The sequence below is a fragment of the Chanodichthys erythropterus genome, chromosome 21 (assembly GCF_024489055.1).
Source record: "Chanodichthys erythropterus isolate Z2021 chromosome 21, ASM2448905v1, whole genome shotgun sequence".
NCBI lineage: Eukaryota > Metazoa > Chordata > Actinopteri > Cypriniformes > Xenocyprididae > Chanodichthys > Chanodichthys erythropterus.
This window is the reverse complement of record NC_090241.1, coordinates 1,800,760-1,827,269: the sequence shown is the minus strand read 5'-3', so window position 1 is coordinate 1,827,269 and position 26,510 is coordinate 1,800,760. Positions and strand designations below refer to the sequence as shown.

The window sequence follows — 26,510 nt, the reverse complement described above, 5'->3', positions numbered from 1 at the left end:
GCCAGGGAGTCCACTCCAGAGCCCGCTCCAGCCAGCGAGTCCACTCCAGAGCCCGCTCCAGCCAGCGAGTCCACTCCAGAGCCCGCTCCAGCCAGCGAGTCCACTCCAGAGCCCGCTCCAGCCAGCGAGTCCACTCCAGAGCCCGCTCCAGCTAGCGAGTCCACTCCAGAGCCCGCTCCAGCCAGGGAGTCCACTCCAGAGCCCGCTCCAGCCAGGGAGTCCACTCCAGAGCCCGCTCCAGCTAGCGAGTCCACTCCAGAGCCCGCTCCAGCCAGTGATACCACTCCAGAGCCCGCTCCAGCTAGCGAGTCCACTCCAGAGCCCGCTCCAGCCAGGGAGTCCACTCCAGAGCCCGCTTCAGCCAGGGAGTCCACTCCAGAGCCCGCTCCAGCCAGGGAGTCCACTCCAGAGCCCGCTCCAGCCAGGGAGACCACTCCAGAGCCCGCTCCAGCCAGGGAGTCCACTCCAGAGCCCGCTCCAGCCAGGGAGTCCACTCCAGAGCCCGCTCCAGCCAGGGAGTCCACTCCAGAGCCCGCTCCAGCCAGGGAGTCCACTCCAGAGCCCGCTCCAGCCAGGGAGTCCACTCCAGAGCCCGCTCCAGCCAGTGAGCCCACTCCAGAGCCCGCTCCAGCCCGTGAGCCCACTCCAGAGCCCGCTCTAGCCAGCGAGTCCACTCCAGAGCCCGCTCCAGCCAGCGAGTCTTCTCCAGCTCTGCATGCTCTCCATGTCAGTCCGGTCATGGCCCAGAAGGTGGTTTTAACCCTTTATGTCGTGGTGGTCTTGCGTGCCTGGAGGATGCACACTGGTGTTGTTGACTCTGGATCAGGCGGCCAGTTCAAGGTCGCTGCCGTCCATAAACAGCCCAATGCCGTCCCTAAGCAGCCCGAGCCCGCTGCCGTCCCGGAGCAGCCCCAGCCTGGGCCCGCTGCCATCCCGGAGCAGTCCCAGCCTGGGCCCGCTGCCGTCACCGAGCTATCCGCTCTCCCTGATACGGCCACGGAGGCCGTCACCGAGCTATCCGCTCTCCCTGATACGGCCTTGGAGGCCATCACCGAGCTTTCTGCTCTCCCTGATACGACCACGGAGGCCGTCACCGAGCTTTCCGCTCTCCCTGATACGGCCACGGAGGCTGTCACTGAGCTATCCGCTCTCCCTGATACGGCCTTGGAGGCCATCACCGAGCTTTCTGCTCTCCCTGATATGACCACGGAGGCCGTCACCGAGCTATCCGCTCTCCCTGATACAGCCACGGAGGCCGTCACCGAGCTTTCTGCTCTCCCTGATACAACCACGGAGGCCGTCACCGAGCTATCCGCTCTCCCTGATACAGCCTTGGAGGCCATCACCGAGCTTCCTGCTCTCCCTGATACGACCACGGAGGCCGTCACCGAGCTATCCGCTCTCCCTGATACGGCCACGGAGGCCGTCACCAAGCTATCCGCTCTCCCTGATATGGCCTTGGAGGCCGTCACCAAGCTGCCCGCTCTCCCTGATACGGCCACATGGAGACCGTCACCGAGCTGTCCGCTGTCTTTGATATGGCCATGGAGCACCCTGGCCCGCCATCCCTCCCCCTGATCCTCCTCCTGTCCACCTCCTGTCCCAATTTTTGGGTTTGTCCATTTTAAACCCAACTTGGGTTGTTTTTAACCCAGCATTTTTTAGAGTGTAGTTAATTACGTTCACCTGTCAATCATTAAAATGCATATTGCAGGTTTAACATTTTTTTCGAGATGAATATATAACCTTGTACAAAAATACCATATAAAAAGGTACTGCAGGGTTTAAAAATGTTTTGCGAGACATAAGGGCATTAATTTAGTAGATAAAGTGACGGTCTCTGTAAAAACCGCTTTTTTTTCAGCGTCGCGTCATTTTACGTCACTACAGGGAGATGTTCGCAGAGCTCTGTGTTGATTCAGTGCAGAATATATTGGTATTTAGCAACAGCGGCCGTGAATCCTTGTGTTTTCGGTAGTTTTTGTATTCTATTTATCATCGTAATGGTAAATTATTGTGTTTGTGGAGGTTGCACAAACTTCAGCCTGTCAGGACATCGAGTCCAGAGGTGTAATAACAAGAAAAACTACGCTGCTATCTTCTGTGCCGGGGTGTGTTTTGTGCAGGTGAAGAGACGGGACTTCACTTCTGCATGTGCTTCGAAAAACGCGTTCATTTTAGACTGGAGGATCATCATCCTGGCGATATGATGGAGTTCAAAATTGTAATACTTCTGTAAATGATAATATTAAATTAATAAACTTACACACGCGATGCTTCTTCACCGTTTTTACTTGAATCAATTTCAACACTGATGAATACAAATTATGTACACATGCATACAGTCTCACACTCACACAAAACAGTTTTGAATGATGTGCTGGTAATGTAAATACTCCAATTTCATGCATGCCATGTATGTAAACTTAAATATACATTCAAGTTCACACAACTACATAATCATGGCGTCATGATTCCTCACACGATCAGTGAATGGGCACGGAATAAACTCATAACACAGAATTAATGAATAAAGGATAACATGAAACACATACAGTAACACTATGTTTGGCCGCCGGCGGGAGACATGATCACGGATCCGTCAGAGATGCAGCTCGATGAAGACTTACGGTGCACATTTTAAGTTTTGTGTTTGATTATTACATTTGCTAACTACCAAATCAGTCGTGATGAGAAACGGCTATATCACGTAACGTTAGTGTGGACGGATATTAACGCGTGTGACCAATAGCTTTGCTATTGCCTGATTCATGATAATAATCTGTACAATATTGTGATCTGAGCACATGTCGTTACCTAACCTATCTATAAGCTAACACCGGTCTCTGTCCTGTTCTCCACTGCTTCTCCTCATACAACAGCTCAATTTGTCTCTTTTGACCGTTATTCTGTCTAATTCTGGCCTGTCCCTGCTCTCTTGACCACATAGCAGGCTAATTGTATGGCTGTGATTAGTTATACGAGTATAAATAAGCATTTACAATTTCCTCAACGTCCGAAATGTCATTGCGATCCATTGTTTTCCTATAGTTTATATTGAAAGCGCTCCCTTCAATGACGTCACGTCCGATTAGGCATTTTTCAGATGCAGAGGTAAAATTTTCTCACAAAAACGACTCCAGAAGCCTATGTAGCGTATTTATGCGTGTTTTTTCAAGAAAAACTATTTCATACATTATTTTTCTACACATTGAATCACTAAAGCTCTAACCTGCAATATGCCCTTTAAGTTTCCAATTTTAACCCTATATATCCCTGTTCTGTTCAGTCAGTTCTTGTCTCTTGCTAAGTGGTGTTAGTGTGTCTGTTTCCTTGTGTAATTACTCCTCGTTTATTAAAAGTATTGTCTGTGATTTCTCTGCATCATGCATCTCCTCAACACCAGCATTTACTTGACATATATCCGATACATCAGGCTTTTATTGCTCATATAGTATAATAACGGAGAATACTGAGAATACATTATACAACTAGGAACATTCAGGCCCTAATAAAGCCTAATCTTTTGTCCCATGTGAGACGGGCCCATCTATAAAACATGCGTCAAAAAAAAATTAAGCAACAATTCATGTCTGAACCCTGATATTTCACTGCGTCTCAAACCTGAGAACATGAGAATTACTTTCACGGGTATCAAGCTCAGTTTTCTTTTACAACAATGGTTATTATGTTTGTTTGTTTTTATTGCCATACCAGCATGGCTAATTTCATGACAAGATCAATGTATTTTAAAAGAAACAAACAGTAATAACCTAAAAAATAATGACAATGTCACAACATTATAACAAACATTACAATGGTTATTATGAATTGTTATGCCTATATATCACTATGCTCATAAGGGTCAGTTTTGCTAATTAGTGAATATAGTCAATAGACTATCTGTTACACCACACTGGAGAATGGCCTGTACTGTGTATTGAGTTTGCCTATAGGATGCTTCTCTGTCCTTCATGCCTCTCTGGGCCCATTAGATGACTGAAATGATGTGTGTACCAGAGCCTGTCGATGACTGAACAGAGGCTGTTCTCCTTGCTGGGGGCGATGCAGACTGGCTATTGTGATAAGGTGACATGTCATGTACTCATTATGTTCAATACCTCCAGATAGGTCCTGGAAAGTATAATAAACCGTATATTGTTCCATGAAATAATACCCTAATTGTGTTATATTATGTAAGGAATAATTGACGACAGGCATGGAATTATTAGAAAATAATGCACACCTGAGGTGATGATGTGGCCATGATGCGAAGCGGAGTGCATTATTTTTTGAATAATCCAATGTCAATTATTCCGCTCATACTACGGTTACCACACCTCAAAACATTGTTCAGATAACGGATTTCAAGACATTTGTCAGGTTTTTGTCCTTAAAACGCTCTTGTGTGTGGGACTTATTTCTTATGCATCTAATCCGATGCCGTCTCTACTAATAGCAAAACTGTAAGTTTATCTGCTTCAAGAACAGCAGCGTTATTACCTCATTAGTGAGAAATTTCATGTAGCTTTTAAGTTGTTAAACTATTTTATTAATTAAATCATCAAAGCAGCGCTGACAACACTTTTTGTGTCCGTACTGTATGTGTGTGAGTTTGAGTGGGAGAAAGAGAGTGCTTTCCGTACATGATAAAACGTAATTTTGTGGCAAAAATAATTTGTCATTTTTATCATATTGTTTTCTATATTTATTTGCTTGGTCAGTGTTGTTAGTTTTGGTTCTTTTGCTGTTGTAGGCTGTAAGGACCTTTGAAAATATGCGGTCAAGACCTGTCTGGAGCTACTTTAGCCTTGCGTTTACCTGAAAACAATTGCACACCTTAGAACGTTCGTCAACCAATCAGAATCAAGCATTCAACAGCCCCGTATTAGCCATTTTAAAGGGCACCCATTATGCCCCTTTTCACAAGATGTAATATCAGTCTCTGGTGTCTCCAGAATGTGTGTGTGAAGTTTCAGCTCAAAATCCCCCACAGATCATTTATTATAGCTTGTCAAATTTGCCCCTATTTGGGTGTGAGCAAAAACACAGCGTTTTTGTGTGTGTCCCTTTAAATGCAAATGAGCTCCGCTTTCCAGAAGAGGGCGGAGCTTTAACAGCTCAACAACAACAAAGCTAGAGAATCTCACGCAGCCAAAATGACGAAAGTGTTCAGCCTTACATTGTTCAAACCGGAGTCGACACTGATGGAGAGACTCAGGAAGAAGTTACAACTTTTAGACGTTTCTGAATGGTTAGTGGATAAATTGATGTAGTTGCTGTGGAGTTGATTCAACTCATCCACTAGCATGTGCCGTCATGTTCATCTTTTGTGTTGAATTGACCCTCGTTTGTGAAGCAGTCCGGCGTAAAATGAACAACACTCGACTACAACAACTCTTCGTCTTCTCTAAAGCAGCCCAACATGGCCCCGCCCCTTTGTTGTGTGTTATCGGGGGCGGGGTTTATGTAAAATTGGGGGTTTGTGATGTCACTAACCCAGGAAGAAGCTCGTTGTAGTCCCTACCAACCATTTAAAAAGTGATTTCTGTAAAAGAAAATATCTCTCTTTGCATTGAACTTTGAGTGTCGTAACTTTGCAGATGTTATTTATGATCAAACAGCAACATTACACACTAACTAAAGTTAAAAAAGTGAAATTATAATCAACCACCCCTTTAATAATTTCATTCTCTTCATATCATTTATAAATAAACATGTCAAAGCCAGCCTAAAAGTTACAAATATCAATGCAAAAACAGTTGCAAACATCCCTACTTCAAATCACACAAACACACACAGTTAAACTTAATTTATTAAAATACATAATAATTAATAGTGGCTCAGATAAAAATATAAGTGTCCTAAACCTTAGAAGATGAGCTATTTCATGTTGGCAGAGAGAATTATTTCGTCTTTACTGAACCAGTGTTGGGTATCTGACTGTCATTGAGTCGAGGTACATATCTCCAAAGAAGAAGGGGGTTGGAAAGTGATTGTGTGACAATTTACAGCAAGGATGCCTGAACATGAGCTTTATTTCCTTTGATTGGCCAGCCTTTCTCTTCACAACAATCTGGAGCTTCACTGCATTGCCTGTTTCAATGTGGAGCAAATTTAATGCTCTATTTGTGTCATCTTCCCAGGGGGCATTCAATAGCGGCAGGCTCCGTATCACTCTTCGTTACGGTCGTTTAAAGTTTTTCAAAACTCTATCATGACAACGTTTTTTATGTAATAAGTGTGAGTGTTTTTAAGTAGGAAGCTAAGTATAGATTATAGTGACTTTGTTTTGGAGCAATTAGGATAAAGTAGGACAAAAGTGCACAGTATTTGTGTGTTTTTATATATATAAACCCCCTCTAATGTCCCATGTAAGTACAAGAATACTCTGACGGTCTGAACGGAGCACTTCAGTCATAATGACTGGAGCTTAATCCCGTCACAACTGTCCTGAAATCGCCACGGATTTGCTCTGGGTCACTTAATCCGTGGAGGAGAACGCTAAAGCTCATTGTGATTCTGGGATGGCTTGAGCATAGAGTTGAACGTGGAGTACATTGGGGCTGCAACATGACATTAAACACCGTAATTCATGCACGACTGTGTGCTGAATGTAAAGATGTAAATATCAAAATCACTGAGAAAAGAGGTTATTTACATCTTTGGTTTGAAACACTGGTGCTTTGTTTGGTGATGTGGGGCAGGGGGTGATTAAGAGATTTACTTATGTTACTCATTGTAGGAGTAAAGATCTACCATCATAACCGGGACACCCTCAGGGTAAAGAGCACGGATGACACAGATGAGCACCATCTGATTGTTTTTGCTGTCTCATTGGACAGATCCGAGGGGAAACCTCTGCACCCGTGGTCTCCCGACCCGCTTTTCGACAGTGTCCAAAGATCAAATCCGAACCCTGAAATCACTCCAGTCCAACTGCGTTTCGCCATCACTCTGTTTCGCTAGAAAGTCACGTGTGGTGACATTGCGTTCACATGACTCCGTCTTCTAGCCAATTGGATGCCACCTTTCAATCTGAGTTAACCAAGAGGATAGGGGAAAAATAATTTTCCCTTTGCCCGTCATCCGGTTTTTATTAATCTTTTCGCAAACGTCGAAAGTGGTGTCCATCCGCTTCCAGTAGCACCAAAGGTAAATCTGCTTTTCAAGCTTCTATGTTTAGGGTGTTTTGCTTCAAATTCTGCAATCAAAATTTAAAAGAAAATGGAAATTGATAACATGTAACTTGCATTCCTTTTGATTGAAAACAAATGCATAAATGTTGGCGTTATACTTATTTTTGATTGATCATACTATAAATAGCGTTACACAATGATCCAGATGTTGGTTTAAAACATCTCCACCGTATCTGCTTCTAGGCCAAACATATCATTAATTCATGAATCGCTACAACTATTGTTTAAACCGTGCAGGACGTTTTTGCTGGATTTGATTCTCGAGGACATTTCTAAACGAGTCGCTACACCTAATTAAACGAATACAAAAGAGCAATACATGTTTGAGGAAGGAGAGAATTAGTCCTTTATTTCTTCCTCACTGCTGACCGCACAACAATACGTACATTTAACTAAGTTTATGTAGGATAATTTAATTACTGGGTAATTACCACGAGACTTGTCTGTGGATATATGCAGCGCTTTTGTATGTGACAGAGAGTTGAGGCGACATTGTGCCGGAATTGACTTTGATTAGAACTGAAAATATCAGAACAAAAGGAACCGTACAGCCATTATCCAGATTATCATCATCATCATCATCATCATCATCATCATCATCATCATAAAAAAGCTTTACCAATTCATGCTCTTGGCTTTACTAGGGTGATTCAGAGTCTGATTTAAATCATTTTCCATGAATATGCAACTCTAGTTACTGTGTCACTTTTCCAAAATGACAAACATGTGTGGCTTTTCTTTGATCAGAGATCAGGATCAGAATCTGGGAACTCTATCACATTTCCATTATTTTCGAAGCTATGAGTGAATGCTTTACAGAGACAATTAGAACTGCTGTCATTCAAGAAAAAGTTATGTTTTGTATTTCTTAGTTGGATCACACATTTGAGAAATCATTTTTGTTCCTAGAATTTGAAGTAATTAGTGGGATTATTAAATATAAAATAAACCACCTTTCTAAATGTTGTCTGAGTTTAATTGTGAGTTTGTGTTCAATCGCAGTAACTTCTGGTTTCTTCCTGTAAACTGAATAATACCTGTTCCCACAGTACAGGTTAAAAACAACCCAACTTGGGTTGAAAATGGACAAACCCAGAGATAGGTTTGTTTTAACCAAACAGCTATTGATTAAAAATGACTATATGTTTGGCTTAAAATGAACCCAAAGTATGTTGGAAATTAAAAATCAGACATATAATTACTAGAGGAAACAATAATAATCGAAAGGTGAACATTTGTTAATAAGTTTAAATATTATTTATTAAACATATTAATTGCCAACATATTTTGGATTCATTTTAATCAAGCAATACAGTATTTTTTAAGCAATAGTTGAGTTAAATAAAACTACCCACATTGAACCCAATTGCTGGGTTTGTCCATTTTCAACCCAACTTGGGTTGTTTTTAACCCAGAGTGTAGACAGGACAATATTATAAAACTATATGACAATAAAATAAAACTAATAATAATAATATGGAACAATAAATCCCTAGAGATCAATCACCTTCATGCATGTTTGCCATTGTTTTCTGCTCTTCTTCTCACATGCACGGTGTTACATTTGACAGTGTTTGCTCTTGTTCTCATTTTTAATACATTTTTACCTTTTGATTGTCAATCTGTGTGTGTACAGGAAATTTTAAAAATGTCCAAGATTTCTATGTTTAATTACAAACACATTTTGGGTTATTTTTAATCCAGCAATATAGTAATTTTGCACCAAAATTTAGGTTAAAAAAAACAACCCAGCATGTTGGGTCAAACATTTAACCTAACTTGCTGGGTCAAAACAACCTGGCACTGGGTTGCCAAAATAATTCAGATTGGGTTGTTTTTAACCCACAAATCTGTAAAAATAGGGCACAATACTGTATTAATTTGACAGAATTTACTTTTTTTAGAGGTGTTTTACCTGTATTTTGAATTTTGAACTTCATTGCGTTGTGTTTTAGGGTTAACAGAAATGTCCACAAAAATACTAGATAATGTCCTGGTAATTTTCTGCCAGTATATTATCCATTTTTTTATGGAATATATATTTTTTTTACAGTGTACAGTTAATGATATTATATATAATACACAAATAAAATGGTCTCTTTTTAATGTTTTTTTTTTTTCATTCTTAATATCTCCTTCCTGTATTAACGCATGCCTCAGTAGGTTTAAATAAGAGATGTCAATCTTTATGTGAACTAAAGCCTCAGTCACACTGCAGACAGGGAAGGCCCTCTTCTGCATTAGATGTTTCTACATTGAATGATGCGCAGTGGAAACGGGGGGAGTTTTTCTGAGCATTGCTCAGCCATGCACAAAGCGTGCTTAATTTGATAGCCGCTACAGAGGAAGAGGCCAGAAGCTCTTTAGTAGAAAGCTTGACCCACTTTCCCAATCAGATGTCATGAGCAGCGCTGCTCTTACAACGCTCTACGGGCCAGAGTCACTGATGGGCTCCTGAAAACAGTGGAGGTGATCCGATATTCTGTACAACGGTACACTGTAACATATGTAATTACTCTACATCCAGTGGTAATGTCAATACTTAATCAGTTGTGCAATAGTCAGTTGTAAAAATATATTACTGCTCTTGCTGTCTTAGTATAAAAAAACATGTAAAACACTGCAAAAAAAAAGACAAAAGAATGGCTGAATCAAACCAGATTTGACTTGGGTTGGGTGCAAACTCACATTCATAGCATTTATTCATAGCAGACACTTTTATCCAAAGCATAGGCGCCAGTGAAAACAAAAGACTGCATAGAAAGAAGCAGTAAAACATCGTTCTAATGAAAGTTTCCTGATTTAAATTTAAGTGTAAAAGTAACTTATCCCAGACCAGCATTTACAGTGAAACTTTATTCTGGAGCAGCAATCGAAAACAACAGGCAGTGACATTTTAGTCACACTTTACACTCTAAAAAATGCTGGGTTGTTTCAACCCAAATTTGGACAAACCCAACCGCTGGGTTAAAAAATGATTTTAAAAATTTAACCCAATGGTTGGGTTTGTCCATTTTTGACCCAAACTTGGGTTGAAACAACCCAGCATTTTTTAGAGTGTAGTTTAGTGTCCAATTCTCAATATTAACTACAATTTTTGCCTCAATAAACTCCTAATTACTGCTTTTTAACAGTTCATAAGGTAGTTTTGGTATTGGGTATGATATTGGGTATAAAGCATTAAAATGTGCTTTATACCGAAGACTTTATATATATATAGAAAGATGGTGCACTCATATTATTTTGAATGGGAGAAAGTGCAACTCACAATATGGTGGAATAAGTCCTGTCTTCTAAATAAGAGCCAATCGCCAATTGGTAAAGTCATCGCATCACTGCAGCGGCTAAGCTCCGGTTCCCATAGAAACAGTCAGACGCGCACTTCCTATAGAGATGCGCATTCACATTAGCTTGATCCAGCCTGAAAAATTATGTTTTTTGTCATGATTCAAGAGTTTAGAAACTACATTTTTGAGAGAGTTGTTGTCAGATTTCATTGGTGATTTCAAATATGAAATTTAATCGAAAGCTTGGCGAACAGCTTTGGAGAATTTGATGTTTCTTCATTCAAAGAGAAAGAAGCTGCGCTTGCATGACCGAGAGGCGTTTCAAAGATGGCCGCTGAGTGAAATGACTTGTCTTAAAGGGACTTTGTTTATTCTAATACACAGCCATAGTGACATGCATGCTAATAAGCAACTAGTTCAACTGAAATCTTTCCGCCATGAATTCTCTATGTGCAAGCTGAGGTCTTGAATTAAATGTTTGTTGGCATGAAAGCACTCATTCACAACAGCAAATCAGAGACTGATTTAGACACTCATTGTGGTGTGAGTTAACTGGGATTCAGTCAGTGAAATCTGATTTGTCAATATATTATTATAGTTTCTGCTGATCTTCAGTACATTCTGCGGATAATGTTTAGGACCCTGAAGCACCCCCATACACTGTTAAAATATGTTGTTTTACAGATATTTGCAAATGAAATTTCCATTAAATTAGTGGCATTACATCAAATTTGTGTTTTTTAAAAGGAAATTTTCTGTATTTTTACAGAATAATGTGTAATTTTAGATCAAATGTTGATTAATATTTTGCAGATTTTTTTTCTGTAAAAATAGAAAAAAGGAAATGAATGTATAATTACAGAAAACTGCAGTTATTCATTGTGTTTTTCTTAACATTTAAGATAATGTGTTTGTTAAAGTGAGGTTTCTTTAAGGTTAAAAATAGTATTTGTACATACACAGTAAAAAATTATCATGATTTTAACATTAAAAGACTGTAAAAATACTATGGTAAAAAACAGTTAATTTGTTAATAGAAAGTTTCTGTACTATATACAGTGAATAACTGTTATAGATTACATTTAATGTAATTTTACAGTAAAATACTATACTATAAATTGACATTCCCAGAATTTCCAACTTCACATATGATGTATTTTCGTTGAAATAACTGTTTCTAGTGTTTTCTAATCAGTTATGTACAGTAAGGTTTTATGTTACGTCTAATTTTGTTAAATTAATGTTCATTGCATTTTTTAATGTGATGTGTGTTACCGTGATGGTGTTTATTGTGTGAATGACACTGTGCTCATTATATATTTCAGTATTAACCTGCTCAGCTTGTGATGAGCTTTGATTCATCATGTGACTCTCATCACCATTTGTTATTGGTGGTTGTCAGTGTATTACAAAGGTACAAAACAGATGTTAGTGCTTCATTAGGTTGGTAAATTAACATTATATCAGTTAATGAAAAACGGGTTTTTACTGTAAATTTAAGTTAAATCAGTAAAACCTAAAATGTTGCTATTGCATTTTTAACGGTAAATTTCTGGCAACCACAGCTGCTGTTTATTTATTTATTTATTTATTTACAGTATTTGTGTTTTAGGGGTGAATGACTGTATTCTCTCAAATAATGTATTAAGGATTATGAGGATATTTTGTGTAGAATTGCAGTAATAATCATTATAGGATAAGAAATTACTGTTTTTTTTTTTTTTTTTTTTACAGTTTTCATGTTTTTTTTCTGACAGTATTTTTCTATTTTTAAACAGACATTTTTCTACAGTGTAGATCCAGACTGGCTACACAATGCAGTATATTTACTATTACTGTGAGTGCTAATGTCTACTTACTAATAAAAGAAAACAAGAAACCTGGATTCAGCCTTGTTTAAACATCTGTTTGTTAATGCATGGACTTTTGCATGAGTGTGTTCATGTGTAGGAAAGACGAGTTTGAAAAACAGCTAATTTGAAGCAAACATGCCTCAAACGGTGCCATATGTGGCCATTTTGCTTTCTGCACAACCTCCTCACATCAGACAGAAGTGAAACTCTAATTAACAATGCAGAAACAAAGCTCTTCTACCTCAGAGGCATTATGGACCCAAAAGTGTTTCAGAATCAGACCTGATTCATCTATGATCCCTTTGCACAAAACAATGCCATCTGTTTGGTCCTGATTGGCCCTTATGAAAGTGTGTTGTGTATAATCCTGCCTCATGATTAATGGCTCATCCTGCTGTCTTAAAAACATTTTTTGCTTCAAAAATGTATCTACTGTTCAACATGCTCTTGAGCTTTTAATATCTGAAGATGTGAACCGTCTCTACTATGACACGCAAACTCTTCTTTTTTTTATAACCCAGGAGGTTTATAAGGCCTGGCACAGATCGTAGTGGATTTCAGTAGATTATTTTTGCTGTTAAGAGGGACTGGACACCAACCCCTGGATGTTGATAATCTGGATTAAAGTCTTTACGTAATCTGGCGTCCTGTGGGAGATTGGAGGACATCTGGCTGTAGATCTCATCCATCTCTATCTGACCACTGCCTGCTGGTCTGAGACGGGCAAAGCAACATTCTACACATTTTGAGATTTATTTAGACTTAATGTCTGCTGTTTTCTGAAAAGCTTTTCTTTTAATGCAGTCTACTCTCTCGTATTTGAAATAAAACAGCATTTTATTTGAGATACATATTACCTGTTGAGCCGTGAAATGATGCAGGCACATGAAAATATAATTTAATCACCGTTTAAATAACAGATTATTTTCATCCTACTAAGAGAAACAAGGTGAAGTTGAGCGTTTAGTCACTGGTTTGATTTACTGACACACAGACAAAGATCATCTGACTGTACATGAATCATTAATATCAGATCAGGCATTAGAATGAACTCAGTTACTGACATGTTGTTGCATTACTGTCGAGTTCATATTGTGTTTGCACTGAAATGGGATTGATTTACCAAAGAATCCACAGTGAAATGTACCAACTGAGTGAATCAACTGAGACATTCACATTGTTGAAAATAAATAATCATATTCCTATGCCTGTGGGCAGGGCTGAAGTAGGCGTTGATTTCTTCTGCGGAGGCGGGGTTTCACCTATGACAGGCACAATCCAGGATCAGTCAAAGCTTTTATTGGACAAACAAGGAAGTTTTAAGTTCTGAAACTTACAGGCTATTCTTATCATACGATGAGCTCTTATATATCAAAAGCTCAAGGAAAAGATGATTTCTCAATTCATGACCCCTTTAAAATGCATGCAGATAAACTTTTGTGATGATGAAGAATTGCAATGTCACGTGAGCGTGGCCACGTTAGAGATGATGATCAAAACCAAACAGATGTTTTCGTTTTAGCACGAGCTGTACAACCTCTTCTGTAAAGGGGGCGGGGAGCAGCAGCTCATTTGCATTTAAAGACACATGCACAAAAACAGCAAGTTTTTCCTTCCACTCAAAAAAGCGCATTTACAACGATTTAATAAATGATCTGTGGGGTATATATTGTTTCTCTTTGTTTCTCTGATACATTTTAATCGGCTTTTGTTTTAAGATCTAAATATATATATATATATATATATATATATATAAAGCTTTTAAGTTTTGTTTGTTTGTTTGCTTCTTTTGAACTTTTAGGTGACTGTGTGATCCCTGTATTCCTGAACGGCTCCTGAAGTCATTCACCCAATCCTAAATCCTCACCATGGAGCCCAACAAACTGCAGTCTGAAGGAGGGCTCAATGTCACTCTGACTATCAGGCTCCTCATGCATGGCAAGGTAAAAGAACAACATTCACCGAATCTCAAGAATTTACTGCACCATGTTAATACATCTAACAGTGATAAAGAGCAGATTGTGGACGCAGTGTGTTTTGTAAGAGAACAAAAATGCCTTAAAATAAAGTAGATCTAACTGATGTATGTTTTTTTATGGCACTTTAGTGTTATGCTCCCCTTAGTTAAGCTGCACAATAATTGGATTGAAGTTTGCAATTATCAAACACATTCTCTTTTTATTTCGCAGGAGGTTGGCAGCATCATAGGCAAGGTAAACTACAACATTCAGCCACCAAGCCATTGTTTGCAAACCCTTGAGTTTGTATCAGTCAATGTATGGATTGTTAACATGCATTTAGCAAAAATGTAGATTTGTACAACAGTCTGTGTTTTATCAAAAAAAATGTATTCTTTTCAGAAAGGGGAAACTGTGAAGAAAATGCGCGAGGAAGTAAGTAACATTTACAATTAATTTTATGTGCTGTGATCAGTGCAACATGGTTATTAAAACACAACACAAACTGTTTCTACAGAGTAGCGCACGCATAAATATTTCAGAGGGGAACTGCCCAGAGAGGATAGTTACCATCACAGGACCCACAGACGCCATATTCAAGGCCTTCGCCATGATCGCATACAAGTTTGAAGAAGTATCAGACATCATTTTTTAATTAAAATATTATATATACACAATTAAAACCCCAAAATGAGTCAATAAAAACTGTAAAAATAATGGTAACTGGTGTTTTGGTTGTGCCCAGGATATCATTAACTCTATGAGCAACAGCCAGGCTACAAGTAAGCCTCCAGTGACCTTGCGTTTGGTGGTGCCGGCCAGTCAGTGTGGCTCTCTAATCGGGAAGGGGGGCTCCAAGATTAAGGAGATGAGGGAGGTATGTTTAAACGTATAACTTTTTTATAATCCACAAATTTTATAAAGTGCATCAGTTAGTGCTGTCAAAATTAGCGGGTTAACGCATGCAATTATGTATTTTTTCAGTTTAACGCGTTAAAAATGTTTAATGCAATTAACGCAGCATTAGCTTTTTCCGTCATAATTTGGCTAGTGTTACATTATATGATCACACTGTTATGCAAGCAAATGCTTTTAAACCATTCAAGCACCACAAGACACACGAGAACACGCTGTCTGTGAATGTCGTGTCATGTGACACAGAATGACGCGCGGCAGTATCGAGTTCTCTTTCACGCTTGAACAAACAATAACACACAGAATTATGACAAAATACCCATTTTGTGGAGTATCCTCATAAGAGCAGTCTTAAATGAGTTCAATAAAGTCTTAAATGAACTTAAAGAGTTGTGAGCATCATGTTCGGCAGCGGCAGCTCTTAAAGTGACAGCAGCCTAAAAAACCAGTTGCTGTGATGTCTGACATTAATGTTCATCAAAGACAACAGAGAAAATTGTAGCTTTAATAAGGATTATTCTATATTTAATTTATAATTGAAGATGTGAAATATTGTTTTAAGTTCACTTAAATTAAAAGTTGTTATTTGTTAAACCCTAATAAATGTTGAAATTGATAACTTTCACTTATACTGTAATGTTGAATGTCTATAATTAATGTTTAAAAAATCATTTTCATAGAGACATCAGTAGTGGTATTAGTACCAGTGATTCTGGCTTTCATTCGTAAAATGATGCCAATTCCGCAAATAATTGCAATTTCAGGGTTCAAACAGAGATGGCGACAAAGAGGTAAAACTTACGGACTGCAGCTTTAATTTGGAGAGTAACCGTAAAATTGTTACAATATAAAAATATTAAAAACTCCAATGTTTTTAATCACAATTAATTACAGAAATAAACGTGATTAATTAGTTATTTTTTTAATTTGGCAGCACTAATTACAATGCATATAGTATCCAAACAATGCCATTATTTCTTCAACAACTACAACTGAGGAATTAAATATTTTACCAACCTGCCTTAGATATACAGGAACAAGTATGGTAGTGCTGTGTGCAAGGTCCTGTCTGACTATGCTGAGCTTTCCTCCAGTCTACAGGTGCTCAGGTGCAAGTGGCTGGAGACATGCTGCCCAATTCCACTGAGCGGGCGGTCACAATCTCAGGTGCTCCAGAAGCCATCATCCAGTGTGTGAAGCAGATCTGTGTGGTCATGCTGGAGGTAAGGACAAGACAATTTATCTGATCTGTTACATTTCTATTAAAGTCTACCCTCACTTTTCTTCTTTCTCCATCTTTTCCATCTTTATTTGACCTTGCCAGTCCCCTCCCAAAGGTGCTACAATTCCCTACAGGCCGAAGCCTGCCACAGCACCGGTCATTTTCTCTGGGGGCCAGGTAAGAGCAGACACCCTGACCTCTCCAGCCACAGCCAACCTCAGCCTGTTACTGCAGCATCAGCCTCTGCCTGTGAGTATGGTCAGGATATACTCTATTACCAACACTGACACAGTAGATCTAAACATACAGCAGTACTAATAAATAAAATCAACTGAGCAAGGGCTGCTCGATTATGGCATAAATCATTGAAAAATTAGTGAAATCACGATTATTGGTGGGTGATATGATCAAAGTCTGCGTAATTTTAAATGTCAGTGAAATTTCACAATCATCGATACTTCAGCAAAAACTAATACTAGGTTAACTAATGTAAGTAAAAATCCTCAAAACAGTTACTGAAGACAAGTAAACAGTCAGCAATACAATAAGAACAAAGAAACTAATTACAAACAAAAAGTACAACAGATCGAAAATACAAATTAAATAAATAGTGCTTTAGTGTTTTTCAGGAAGATGTACTAACAGTGATATTCAGATAAGTAATAGACAACAGAAATCAAATGTCACTGCATTGACACTACAGTTTATTCATTCAAGAGCAGTGAGTGATTTTATCTTTGTCTTTTGTTGTTTGATTAACATTAATGACTGAAGCAGGTTTATTAGGCTGCTGTCACTTTAAGAGCTGCACTTATCCATTATACTGTTACACACGCCAGTGTTGCCAAGTCCGTGGTTTTCCTGTGGAATTGGACTGCTTAAATACTGTTGCTGCGGGTTGTTTTTCATGTCCTCGGGTTGAAGTGACCTCAAATAACATGATATTTAACCCCTGGAATGCAAATTTTACCAGGGAACCCCATCAAAAACGTGGATTTCACCCCTCGAAATGCTTTAGTTACTGTTGCTACGTCCGACAAGCCATGCCGGTCTTTCACCACACATATTCTCACGCTGTGAAAAATACAATGGGGAGCAAAGAGGACACTGACGACATGTCGACAGACAAGACAGAGCATGTTACTTTTGGTCTCAAATTTCAAATTTGAAATTCAGCTCAAGCAGCTCGTGAACCGATCATCTCTTCTTACTAGTTCATTTATAGCATCAAATAAACATGAATGAACATCAGAAGGAATGTTGATTCAATCGCAGAAATACATCAATACACACCATTTTTCAAGTTCTAGTCCACCTAATTTTATGTTAATCTGCTAACTGCTTTGTCAGACAAAATGATTGGTGTTATGATTGGTTAGATCGCCTGTCAATCAAACTTCTGGAAGGGTCAATTGGGCGGGTTCCTGATACATGCACTCTTTCTTAGTGTTTACTTTCATTTAAGACATAACCGACTGTGTTTACGAGGATAATTTTGACATTTTTGTGTGTATTGTCCGTTTTGGCGCGTATCCGAAACCCACAGTATAACGTACTTTGCTTATGCACGTTATCGGAGTTGGAGCACACGAACAGGAGGCCGCCTAGGGAACAGTATCTCTTTCATGGCCTAATACACGGCTTAACATCAAACCTGTCCCACAGTTTAGCAATAGTAGACTGCATTTTACAACACTCTTATTCGGCTGATTTGTATGTCTAAGTTCGGATTTTTAGGGAGAAACGAAAATCGAAAAATGTATTATGATTAATCGCACAGCCTTACTGTGAGCCACTTGCTTAGACGAATAACTCATTACCTAAAGTCTTATCATGCTATCTCATTCCAAGTTGTAAACAAGTATATTCCTATGGGGCAATGTTTATTTATATAGCGCTTTATACAATACAGATTTCAAAGCAGCTTCACATTAATTAACAAGAAAATAATGTTTTAAAATTCTTCAATTATGAAACAAATTCAAGCTGTAAAACATTCACCCTTCTGTGCACAAAATGGAAGGAGGTTTAGAATTTTGTGGAAAAAATTAAGACTTTATGATGACTTTATATTTCCATTGCAAAGAATTCTACATTTCGTGTCACATAGTTCATTCAGTCCATGAAATGAATCGCCCCATGCATGTGTTCCACAATATTTATTATCGTTAAACATATAATTAACAAAAGTGATATAATGTATGAAGATTCTCTTTCTTTTCCATCTTAGACCTACACCATTCAGGGACAGTACGCCATTCCACACCCAGACGTGAGTAAAATGTACCTTCTAATCCTTCATCCCTCTTTAGCATAGTGTTCTTGTTACTTTTTCATGACCTGCTTTATTATATTTCATACAATTGATAGGTCTATTTCTATGTGTTTTCAGTAGAAGTCGTATGTGAGCTTTCTCACAGCTCCCCCTTGTTAGTGTCTAGATGAGTTTGTAGGACTCCTTTATTTAATGATAACTTCTTAGGTGTACTACTGACCCTCCTCCCTCCCCCAGCAGTTGACAAAGCTCCATCAGCTGGCTATGCAGCAAACCCCCTTTACCTCCCTCGGACAGACCACCCCCGCTTTCCCTGGTACGTACCCGACCCTCCCGCCACACACCCTTCACTATATACCTGTAGGTCTTTCATTCACTTTCTTGTCTTTCACTCTTCTCCCCCTGGATGGGCAACTTGACAAACCATCATATACTTTTTCATAGCATTTAAAAGTTAAATTTACTTAAAGGTACACTATGTAAGGTTTTTTGGTATGGTCTTTATTGACCTGGCAAGACTACTGATATAAAATTATAATTAAAGCTATTTCTTGCACATTTAATATTACGCATAAAATGAGTTTTAATATCACTATTAATAAGGATTGTATGATCATTGTATAATATCAGTCTTTAAATACAAGATATTTAAAGTGTATCTAAAGTATACTTCCACTTTAACACAATCAAATATACTTCAGTATATCTTTAGTTGATCTCAGCACTACATCTGCACATTTAAAGCGCATTAAGAACAAAATTAGTTTGGTTTACAAAAAGTATTGCAAGTATTGTATTTTTAATTAAGTACATAAATATGTAGATGTATTTGTAGTATATTTAGCATGGAATAAATGTATTTCAAATACATTTTAGTATTTTTTATTTCCACTAGGGAAGCCTATTAAAAGTGTCTATAATTTAGACCTGTCTGGATGGTTTTTGTGAGTAATTGTGTCCATACATCACTCACACGTGCTTGTCTTGTCATATCTGTAAATAGAAAAAAGTTGCTCTGGCTACAATTACATTGTAGATACATAAAGACATTGCACTCATATTACTTTTGAATGGGAGAAAGTGCAACACGCAATATGGCAGGATAAGTCCCACCTTCAATATAAAAGAGCCAATCACAGATTGATAAAATGATTGAATTACTGCAGCTGCTGTTAGAAGCTCCGATTGCTATAGAAACATTCAGCGTTCTGAGACGCTTTTTTAACTTTATTTGTGCATAAGAAACAACACTACTGAGACAGTTTTTGTCAGATTTCATTGGTGATTTCAAATATGAAATTTAATTGGCTTGGTGAACAGTTTTGGAGAATAAGGCGATAGGAATTGTACAGAGCTCGTAATAAAACAAGAATCAACATTGGCTTGGCTTTTCGGAGATGGCGAGAACTGAGGAAGTTTAAATGTGGTAAAAGAGACATGGAGATGGTGTTTTTATTACAGGTGAGTAAGGTATTTTATTGAACAGATATGTGGCTCTCTAACAAACTTTAATTGTAAAACATTATCAAGTGTGAAGGGTCGTATTCGTCCGCACAGAGCCAAAGCACAACTAAAACAATGTTTATGCAAAATGCATGTGGTTTTGTTTTTTAACCACTCATAGGCCACTAGTTACAGAAAACTGTGAACAGACACTGAAAAGAAATATCCATGAAATTTACAGTAAAAAAAAAAAATGAGAAGGCAATGTAGAATCAAAACTCATCTACTGTAAATAGAAGGTGTACCCAGTGTCATCCACACAAATACAAAACAGCATCATGGTAAAACGCATAACACTAAAATAATGCAATAAACAATAATTTAACAACATAAGGTAGAACATAAAACCCATAAGAACTGATAAGAACAAATGATCATATTTCAATATGTGAAGTGTCACTCAGGCAATTGAATGTCAATTTATGTTTTTTCACTGTAAATTATAAGAGGACTTGTTCTTTTTCACTTCCAAAAACAGTAAATAATATTTTTGCTCTGAACTGCTGAACTTCATTACGCAGCACTCTGTATGTTAGGATGACAAAAAGGTTTAAAAATTACTAACAGCGCTCGTCAATGTCAAAATGATTAAGATGTCCAATCAAATCAAAGAAGGTGGGGTGTTCTCTTGTTCTCTTTTGACTTCAGTCCTCACAGACAAATGCGTCAATCTGTCGCTTAATGCCATTACGGAGACGCTATTCTTTCTGGTAAACTCACAAAACAAAATTCACACAAATAATATACAATCATAAATGAACCAAATCTTTGATTTTAATGATGAAAAAAAAAAAAAAAAAAAAAAAAAAAAAATATACAAGGGCAGATTAGAACCTGGAAACTTTGACACGGTTAACAAAAGGTCTACCACCAGACCACTAGAGCATTTGAATGATAATAGCAGATCTACAGTACAGTCCAAAAGTTTGGAACCACTAAGATTTTTTATGTTTTTAAAAGAAGTTTCATCTGCTCACAAAGGCTACATTTATTTAATTAAAAATACAGTAAAAACAGTAATATTGTGAAATATTATTACAATTTAAAATAACTGTTTTTGTATTTGAATATATTTGACAAAGTAATTTATTCCTGTGATCAAAGCTGAATTTTCAGCATCATTACTCCAGTCTTCAGTGTCACATGATCCTTCAGAAATCATCCTAATATGCTGATCTGCTGCTCAAGAAACATTTAATGTGTACAATTGTACAAAATATTTGTGTACAATATTTTTTTCAGGATTATTTGATGAATAGAAAGTTCAAAAGAACAGTGTTTATCTGAAATCTAATCTTTTGTAACATTATAAATGTCTTTACTGCCACTTTTGATTGATTTAATGCATCCTTGATGAATAAAAGTATTCATTTCTTTAATTTCTTTTCAAAAAAATAAAAATAAAAATTCTTACTGACCCCAAACTTTTGAACGGTAGTGTATAATGCTACAGAAGCTTTGTATTTCAGATAAATGCTGTTCTTTTGAACTTTCTATTCATCAAGGAATCCTGAAAAAAAAAAAAAGTACACAACTGTTTTCAACATTGAAAATAATCATAAATGTTTCTTGAGCAGCAGATCATCATATTAGAATGATTTCTGAAGGATCATGTGACACTGAAGACTGGAGTAATGATGCTGAAAATTCAGCTTTGATCACAGGAATAAATTACTTTGTCAAATATATTTAAATAGTACACAGTTATTTTAAATTGTAATAATATTTCACAATATTACCGTTTTTTACTGTATTTTTAATTAAATAAATGTAGCCTTGGTGAGCAGACGAAACTTCTTTTAAAAACATTAAAAATCTTAGTGATAGAAACTTCTTGTTAACCATTTAACAGGTTTTAATCAGTGAGTACAGTTTTGACATGGTTAATGTTGCATAAAAATGTTCTCAGTTCTCCCACTCTCTTTCTGTTTGTAGGTGTGGATGCCAGTTCACAGGCCAGTACTCATGAGCTCACCATTCCAAATGATGTGAGCATTATTCCTCATCTTCAGAAACCCCTTCAGCTGTATCAAAGAAGAATGTAAGGATGATTTTAATCTCTCTGCTTTATGTTTGCAGCTAATAGGCTGCATAATCGGACGACAGGGCACCAAAATTAATGAAATCCGTCAGATGTCTGGGGCTCAGATCAAAATTGCTAATGCCATGGAGGGGTCAACAGACCGTCAGATCACCATTACAGGAACACCTGCCAACATCAGCCTGGCACAGTATCTCATAAATGCCAGGTGAGTTTCAAAGCAAGCAATAAAAAACACATTTTTCATTTCTTCATTAAACTTATGCAATTATTTACGACAAGCGGTTCTTTAAAATTGAGTCAAGAACCCTAAATGTCACAAACTATGGCTGTAGTAAATGCACGATAAAGGAGAATTAAACACAAACATGTTTATTAACACTTAAGATACACAGGAGTAATAAACATAGTTACACAACCACATAAACATCAACAACGCCGAACCACGAACAGAAATGAACAGAACCAGAAACAGGTGCGCAACTTAATCAGAAACCATGGAAACCAACTAGTGACAAGAACTCATGAAAAGAGGGACAGGGAACAATGAAAAGGAAACCGAACAGAACCTCATTAACCCTCGCTCACATACTGTTGTTACTCTCTGCAGGTTCAGAGATGTGGCAGCCATGTGGACGGACCCTTCAACCATGACAACCTCCTGAAGTCACATTATGCTCTGTTTATCTAAGACGTTCTGGTCTTGAACTGTTTTTGGGCCAGTTTTCTAAAAACCTGGGAATTTATATAGTTTATATAGTTCCTCAGGATTTTTGAATTGCATTTAGTGTAATTCAGACATTTCAATTAATTCATTCCAGAAAAAACTAAATCAAATCTTCACCCGAAAGGAGCCTGTTTTTATTGTCTACACTGAAGATTCTTATTGTCTTCAGTCTAAACTATTCTAATCAGCAACATGTATTTAGGTAATTTTGGAACTGTGTTTGTGTACAGAAATATGATGCATTGTCTTATTAATTAGATCTAGTTTAGAGTTTTAGCACTGAAAATTAGCATGCTGAATGTCTAGCAGTTGTTATTGCTCTTATTTATTTAAATTAACTGCTTTCTCAATATTTTACGGTATATTACAAATGTATTCAAGTTATCATACATGTAATGTGAGCAATAAATTGTATTAAAATATGATTTATTTAACTTTCATAAGTGGCAAAGCAGGCGTAAATGTTGTGATTTTAGAAAAAGAGAACAATTAATTTTAGTTATGAAACAAAACTGTGTTTTAGGGTGACACCAGTGTTGGCTTATAACTTATAAGACACAATATATTTCATACAGTGTGTGATATTTTGTGGTAACATTTTACAGTAAGGTTTCATTTGTTAACATTAGTTATTAGTTAACATGAACTAACAGTGAACAATACTTCTACAGCATTTATTAATCTTATTTAATGTTAATCTCAACATTTAGTAATACATCATTAAAATGATGTAATGATAAAAAGTTGTATCTGTTAACATTAGTTAATGTACTGTGAACTAACGTCAACATTTTTAATAAGTATCATTAACAATTGTTAATAAATGCGGTAAGAATAATATATATATATATACACTTTTTACAGTGTCCTTGTTACATGTTATACACATGTAGTTACTATAGTAACCCTAATCCTAACCTAATTAATTAATTGTTAATTAGTACTCAGTACTGAAATGTATAATTAAACTATAACTAGAATGTCCATTTCATGACAAAAATGTGGCACTCGGTTGCTAGGGTGTTTCTAGGCGAATGCTAGGGTGTTCTGAGTGGTTCTTAGGCAGTTGCTAGGGTGTTCTGGGTGGTTGCTTGGGTGTTGCTAGGTGATTGCTAAGGTGTTTTGGGTTATTGCTAGACAGTTGCTATAGGGTGTTGCTAGGCGGTTGCTAGGGTATCCTGAGTGGTTGCTAGGCAGTTGCTAAGCTGTTCTGGGTGGTTGCTAGGCAGTTGCTAGGGTGTTCTGGTTTGTTGCTAGGGTGTTGCCAGGTGGTTGCTATGGTAAACTGGGTGGTTGCTAGGCAGTTGCTAAGGTGTTCTGGGTGGTTGCTGTGGTGTTGCTAGGCAGTTGGTAGTTGTCAGATGGTTACTATGGAGTTTTTATAGAGTTCTTAGCATGTTCTTAGCCTGATTAAACACTTAACTAATCACTATTAGCATGTAGCTATTCAATTCTAGAGTCCTAGCATGAGTCAAAAGAACCAACCCTCATGTCTATACGATGTTCTGGTGCAGAGATATAGGTCTTGTTAAACGGTTGCTAGGACACTCTGTTTGGTTGCTAGGGATTGGCTTGGCAACTGCCAATGTTGATACTCCAAAGGCAATATGAATGATATAAACACAGATGCTTCTATGACATTCAGATATGAAGACATCCCTCTGTGGATTTGGGTTGCTAGGGTGCTTGACAATGGTTGCTAGGGCGTGGCTATGAAGTGTTGAAGGTGAACATCATACACTTGCTTATAAAAGATACAGCACACCATTCCTCAATAATCTGCATGATTTGACGCCTCATTCATGGGTCTATGAGAAACGAGTTACGCACCAAACATTTGTCCAGAAGATAATAATAAGTATGCAAGACAACAATTGTGACGACCACTAACAAGGACACCTTAAAAATAAAGTGTAACTGAATTAATTGCTCATTGTTAGTCAAATGCATTAACTAATGTTAACAAATGAGACTTTACTGTAAAGTTTTACTGATTTATTTTTTTCTTCTGGACCTGAAATAATTGTCTATTCATCATTTGTACAATTACAAACCAGCTGAGCATGTGTGATTTAATGATTTTTGAGCCTTTCGAAAAAACTGATTGTTTGACATTTTAGCTCAACTTTATTGATGTTGACTGTGCTTCAAGTAATTGATAGTATATGAATAGTATATGAAGCAATGTACTGTTTACATCTTTATTTAATGCTGTGTTGTGCGCTGCAATAATGTGAATAATTGAAAGTGTAACAGTGTTAGTCCAGACGTAGTTAATAAACATTAACTAAATCATCAGTGGACCACATCGTGAAGAATCAACACTTGTGATTATACAGTAAGGGAGCCAGTTATAGAAGTTGATTTGAATGTAATGATGTCTTTTAAAGGGTCATTTGCTTGTCAAATGTACAGATGAAACAACATTATATACACCGATCAGCATCACATTATGAGCACACTGATTCTCTCTTCATCACGGCACCTGTTAGTGGGTGGATATATTAGGCAGCAAGTGAACATTTTGTCAGGCTCATTGAAGGCTGGCCCGTGTGGTCCGATCCAATCGAGCATCTGTGGGATGTGCTGAACAAACAAGTCCGATGGAGGCTCCACCTCACAACTTACAGGACTTAAAGGATCTGCTTCTAACATCCTGGTGCCAGATGTCTAGAGGAGTCCATGCCTCGACGGGTCAGGGCTGTTCTGGCAGCAAACACAATATTAGGTCATAATGTTATGCCTGATCGGTGTATAATACATTTGCTCAAGATCTTTAGGTTTTCTTTTCAACCTTGTTTCAATAGATAGTGATTAAATTGTGAATTGCATTCATAAGTTGTATATCTTTATGTTAACAGTTCAGAATGTTTATTATTTATATCAAAGAAATGGGCTTTGATGAGTTAATGATTATTTCACGTATGCATTTTGGTGTTGACTTGTATTTAAGACTTCATGTGGCATAAAAAGTTCTTAATAAGTTCTTGTAAGTGAATATGTATGTTTCTGTAGTCGCTATAGATCATTAATTGTGCTCCAGTGTATATTCATACCCATATAACAGGGTCTGGATTTACAAGCATTGCTATTCTGAATGTCTTTCTATACAGTATAACAGGTTATGTCACCATGTACAAAGTGGATGACACTGTGCTTTTGTTAAACATATAACATATTATTTATTTTATTTTGGAGAGTTGAGTTTTCCATGCTGACTACAGTCTAATATTTCCAACAAAGAAACTTGGTTTTAAATGTTTGCTGCTGAATGACTCATGGTTTGACTTGTAGAATGCTTTCATTTGCATATTATTATTTTTTTTTTTTTCAATAAAGTCTCTTGATCTCATATGGGTGCTGTTTATTTTTCCTTGATAGTAATCATTTTTTAATACTTTCAATATGTGCTGTGCTTTAAAATAGTTTATTCTCTCAGCAGAACTGCAGAACCAATGACTCAAGAAAGCTCATAATATAAACATGAAATCATTCAAAAATTCAGACATTTGTCATAATTAAAGGTGCAG

General features: G+C 37.5%; 1 protein-coding gene across 2 annotated transcripts; it reads left to right on the top strand.

Annotated features, from left to right (window-relative positions):
• The first annotated feature begins 14,207 nt into the window (after positions 1-14,207).
• Positions 14,208-22,465, top strand: LOC137010924 (poly(rC)-binding protein 3). Of its 2 annotated transcripts, none has more exons than XM_067373381.1 (11): positions 14,208-14,282; positions 14,529-14,552; positions 14,700-14,732; positions 14,815-14,931; positions 15,043-15,174; positions 16,307-16,435; positions 16,537-16,611; positions 18,665-18,706; positions 18,950-19,025; positions 22,148-22,200; positions 22,292-22,465. In XM_067373381.1, exons 1-11 carry the CDS (start codon positions 14,208-14,210, stop codon positions 22,463-22,465), a joined length of 930 nt encoding a protein of 309 aa, XP_067229482.1. The 2 variants fall into 2 exon arrangements, with proteins under 2 accessions (XP_067229482.1, XP_067229481.1); XM_067373380.1 differs by having other exon boundaries at positions 18,947-19,025.
• The last annotated feature ends 4,045 nt before the right edge of the window (positions 22,466-26,510 follow it).

What these genes read in the sequence shown, in the direction of transcription:
- LOC137010924 (XM_067373380.1), top strand. Translation starts at nt 14,208, where the DNA reads ATGGAGCCCAACAAACTGCAGTCTGAAGGAGGGCTCAATGTCACTCTG. An exon ending in TCTGTGTGGTCATGCTGGAG is followed by an intron (nt 16,436 to 16,536) that starts GTAAGGACAAGA and finishes TGACCTTGCCAG; the next exon opens with TCCCCTCCCAAAGGTGCTAC. An exon ending in TCATTTTCTCTGGGGGCCAG is followed by an intron (nt 16,612 to 18,664) that starts GTAAGAGCAGAC and finishes TTTCCATCTTAG; the next exon opens with ACCTACACCATTCAGGGACA.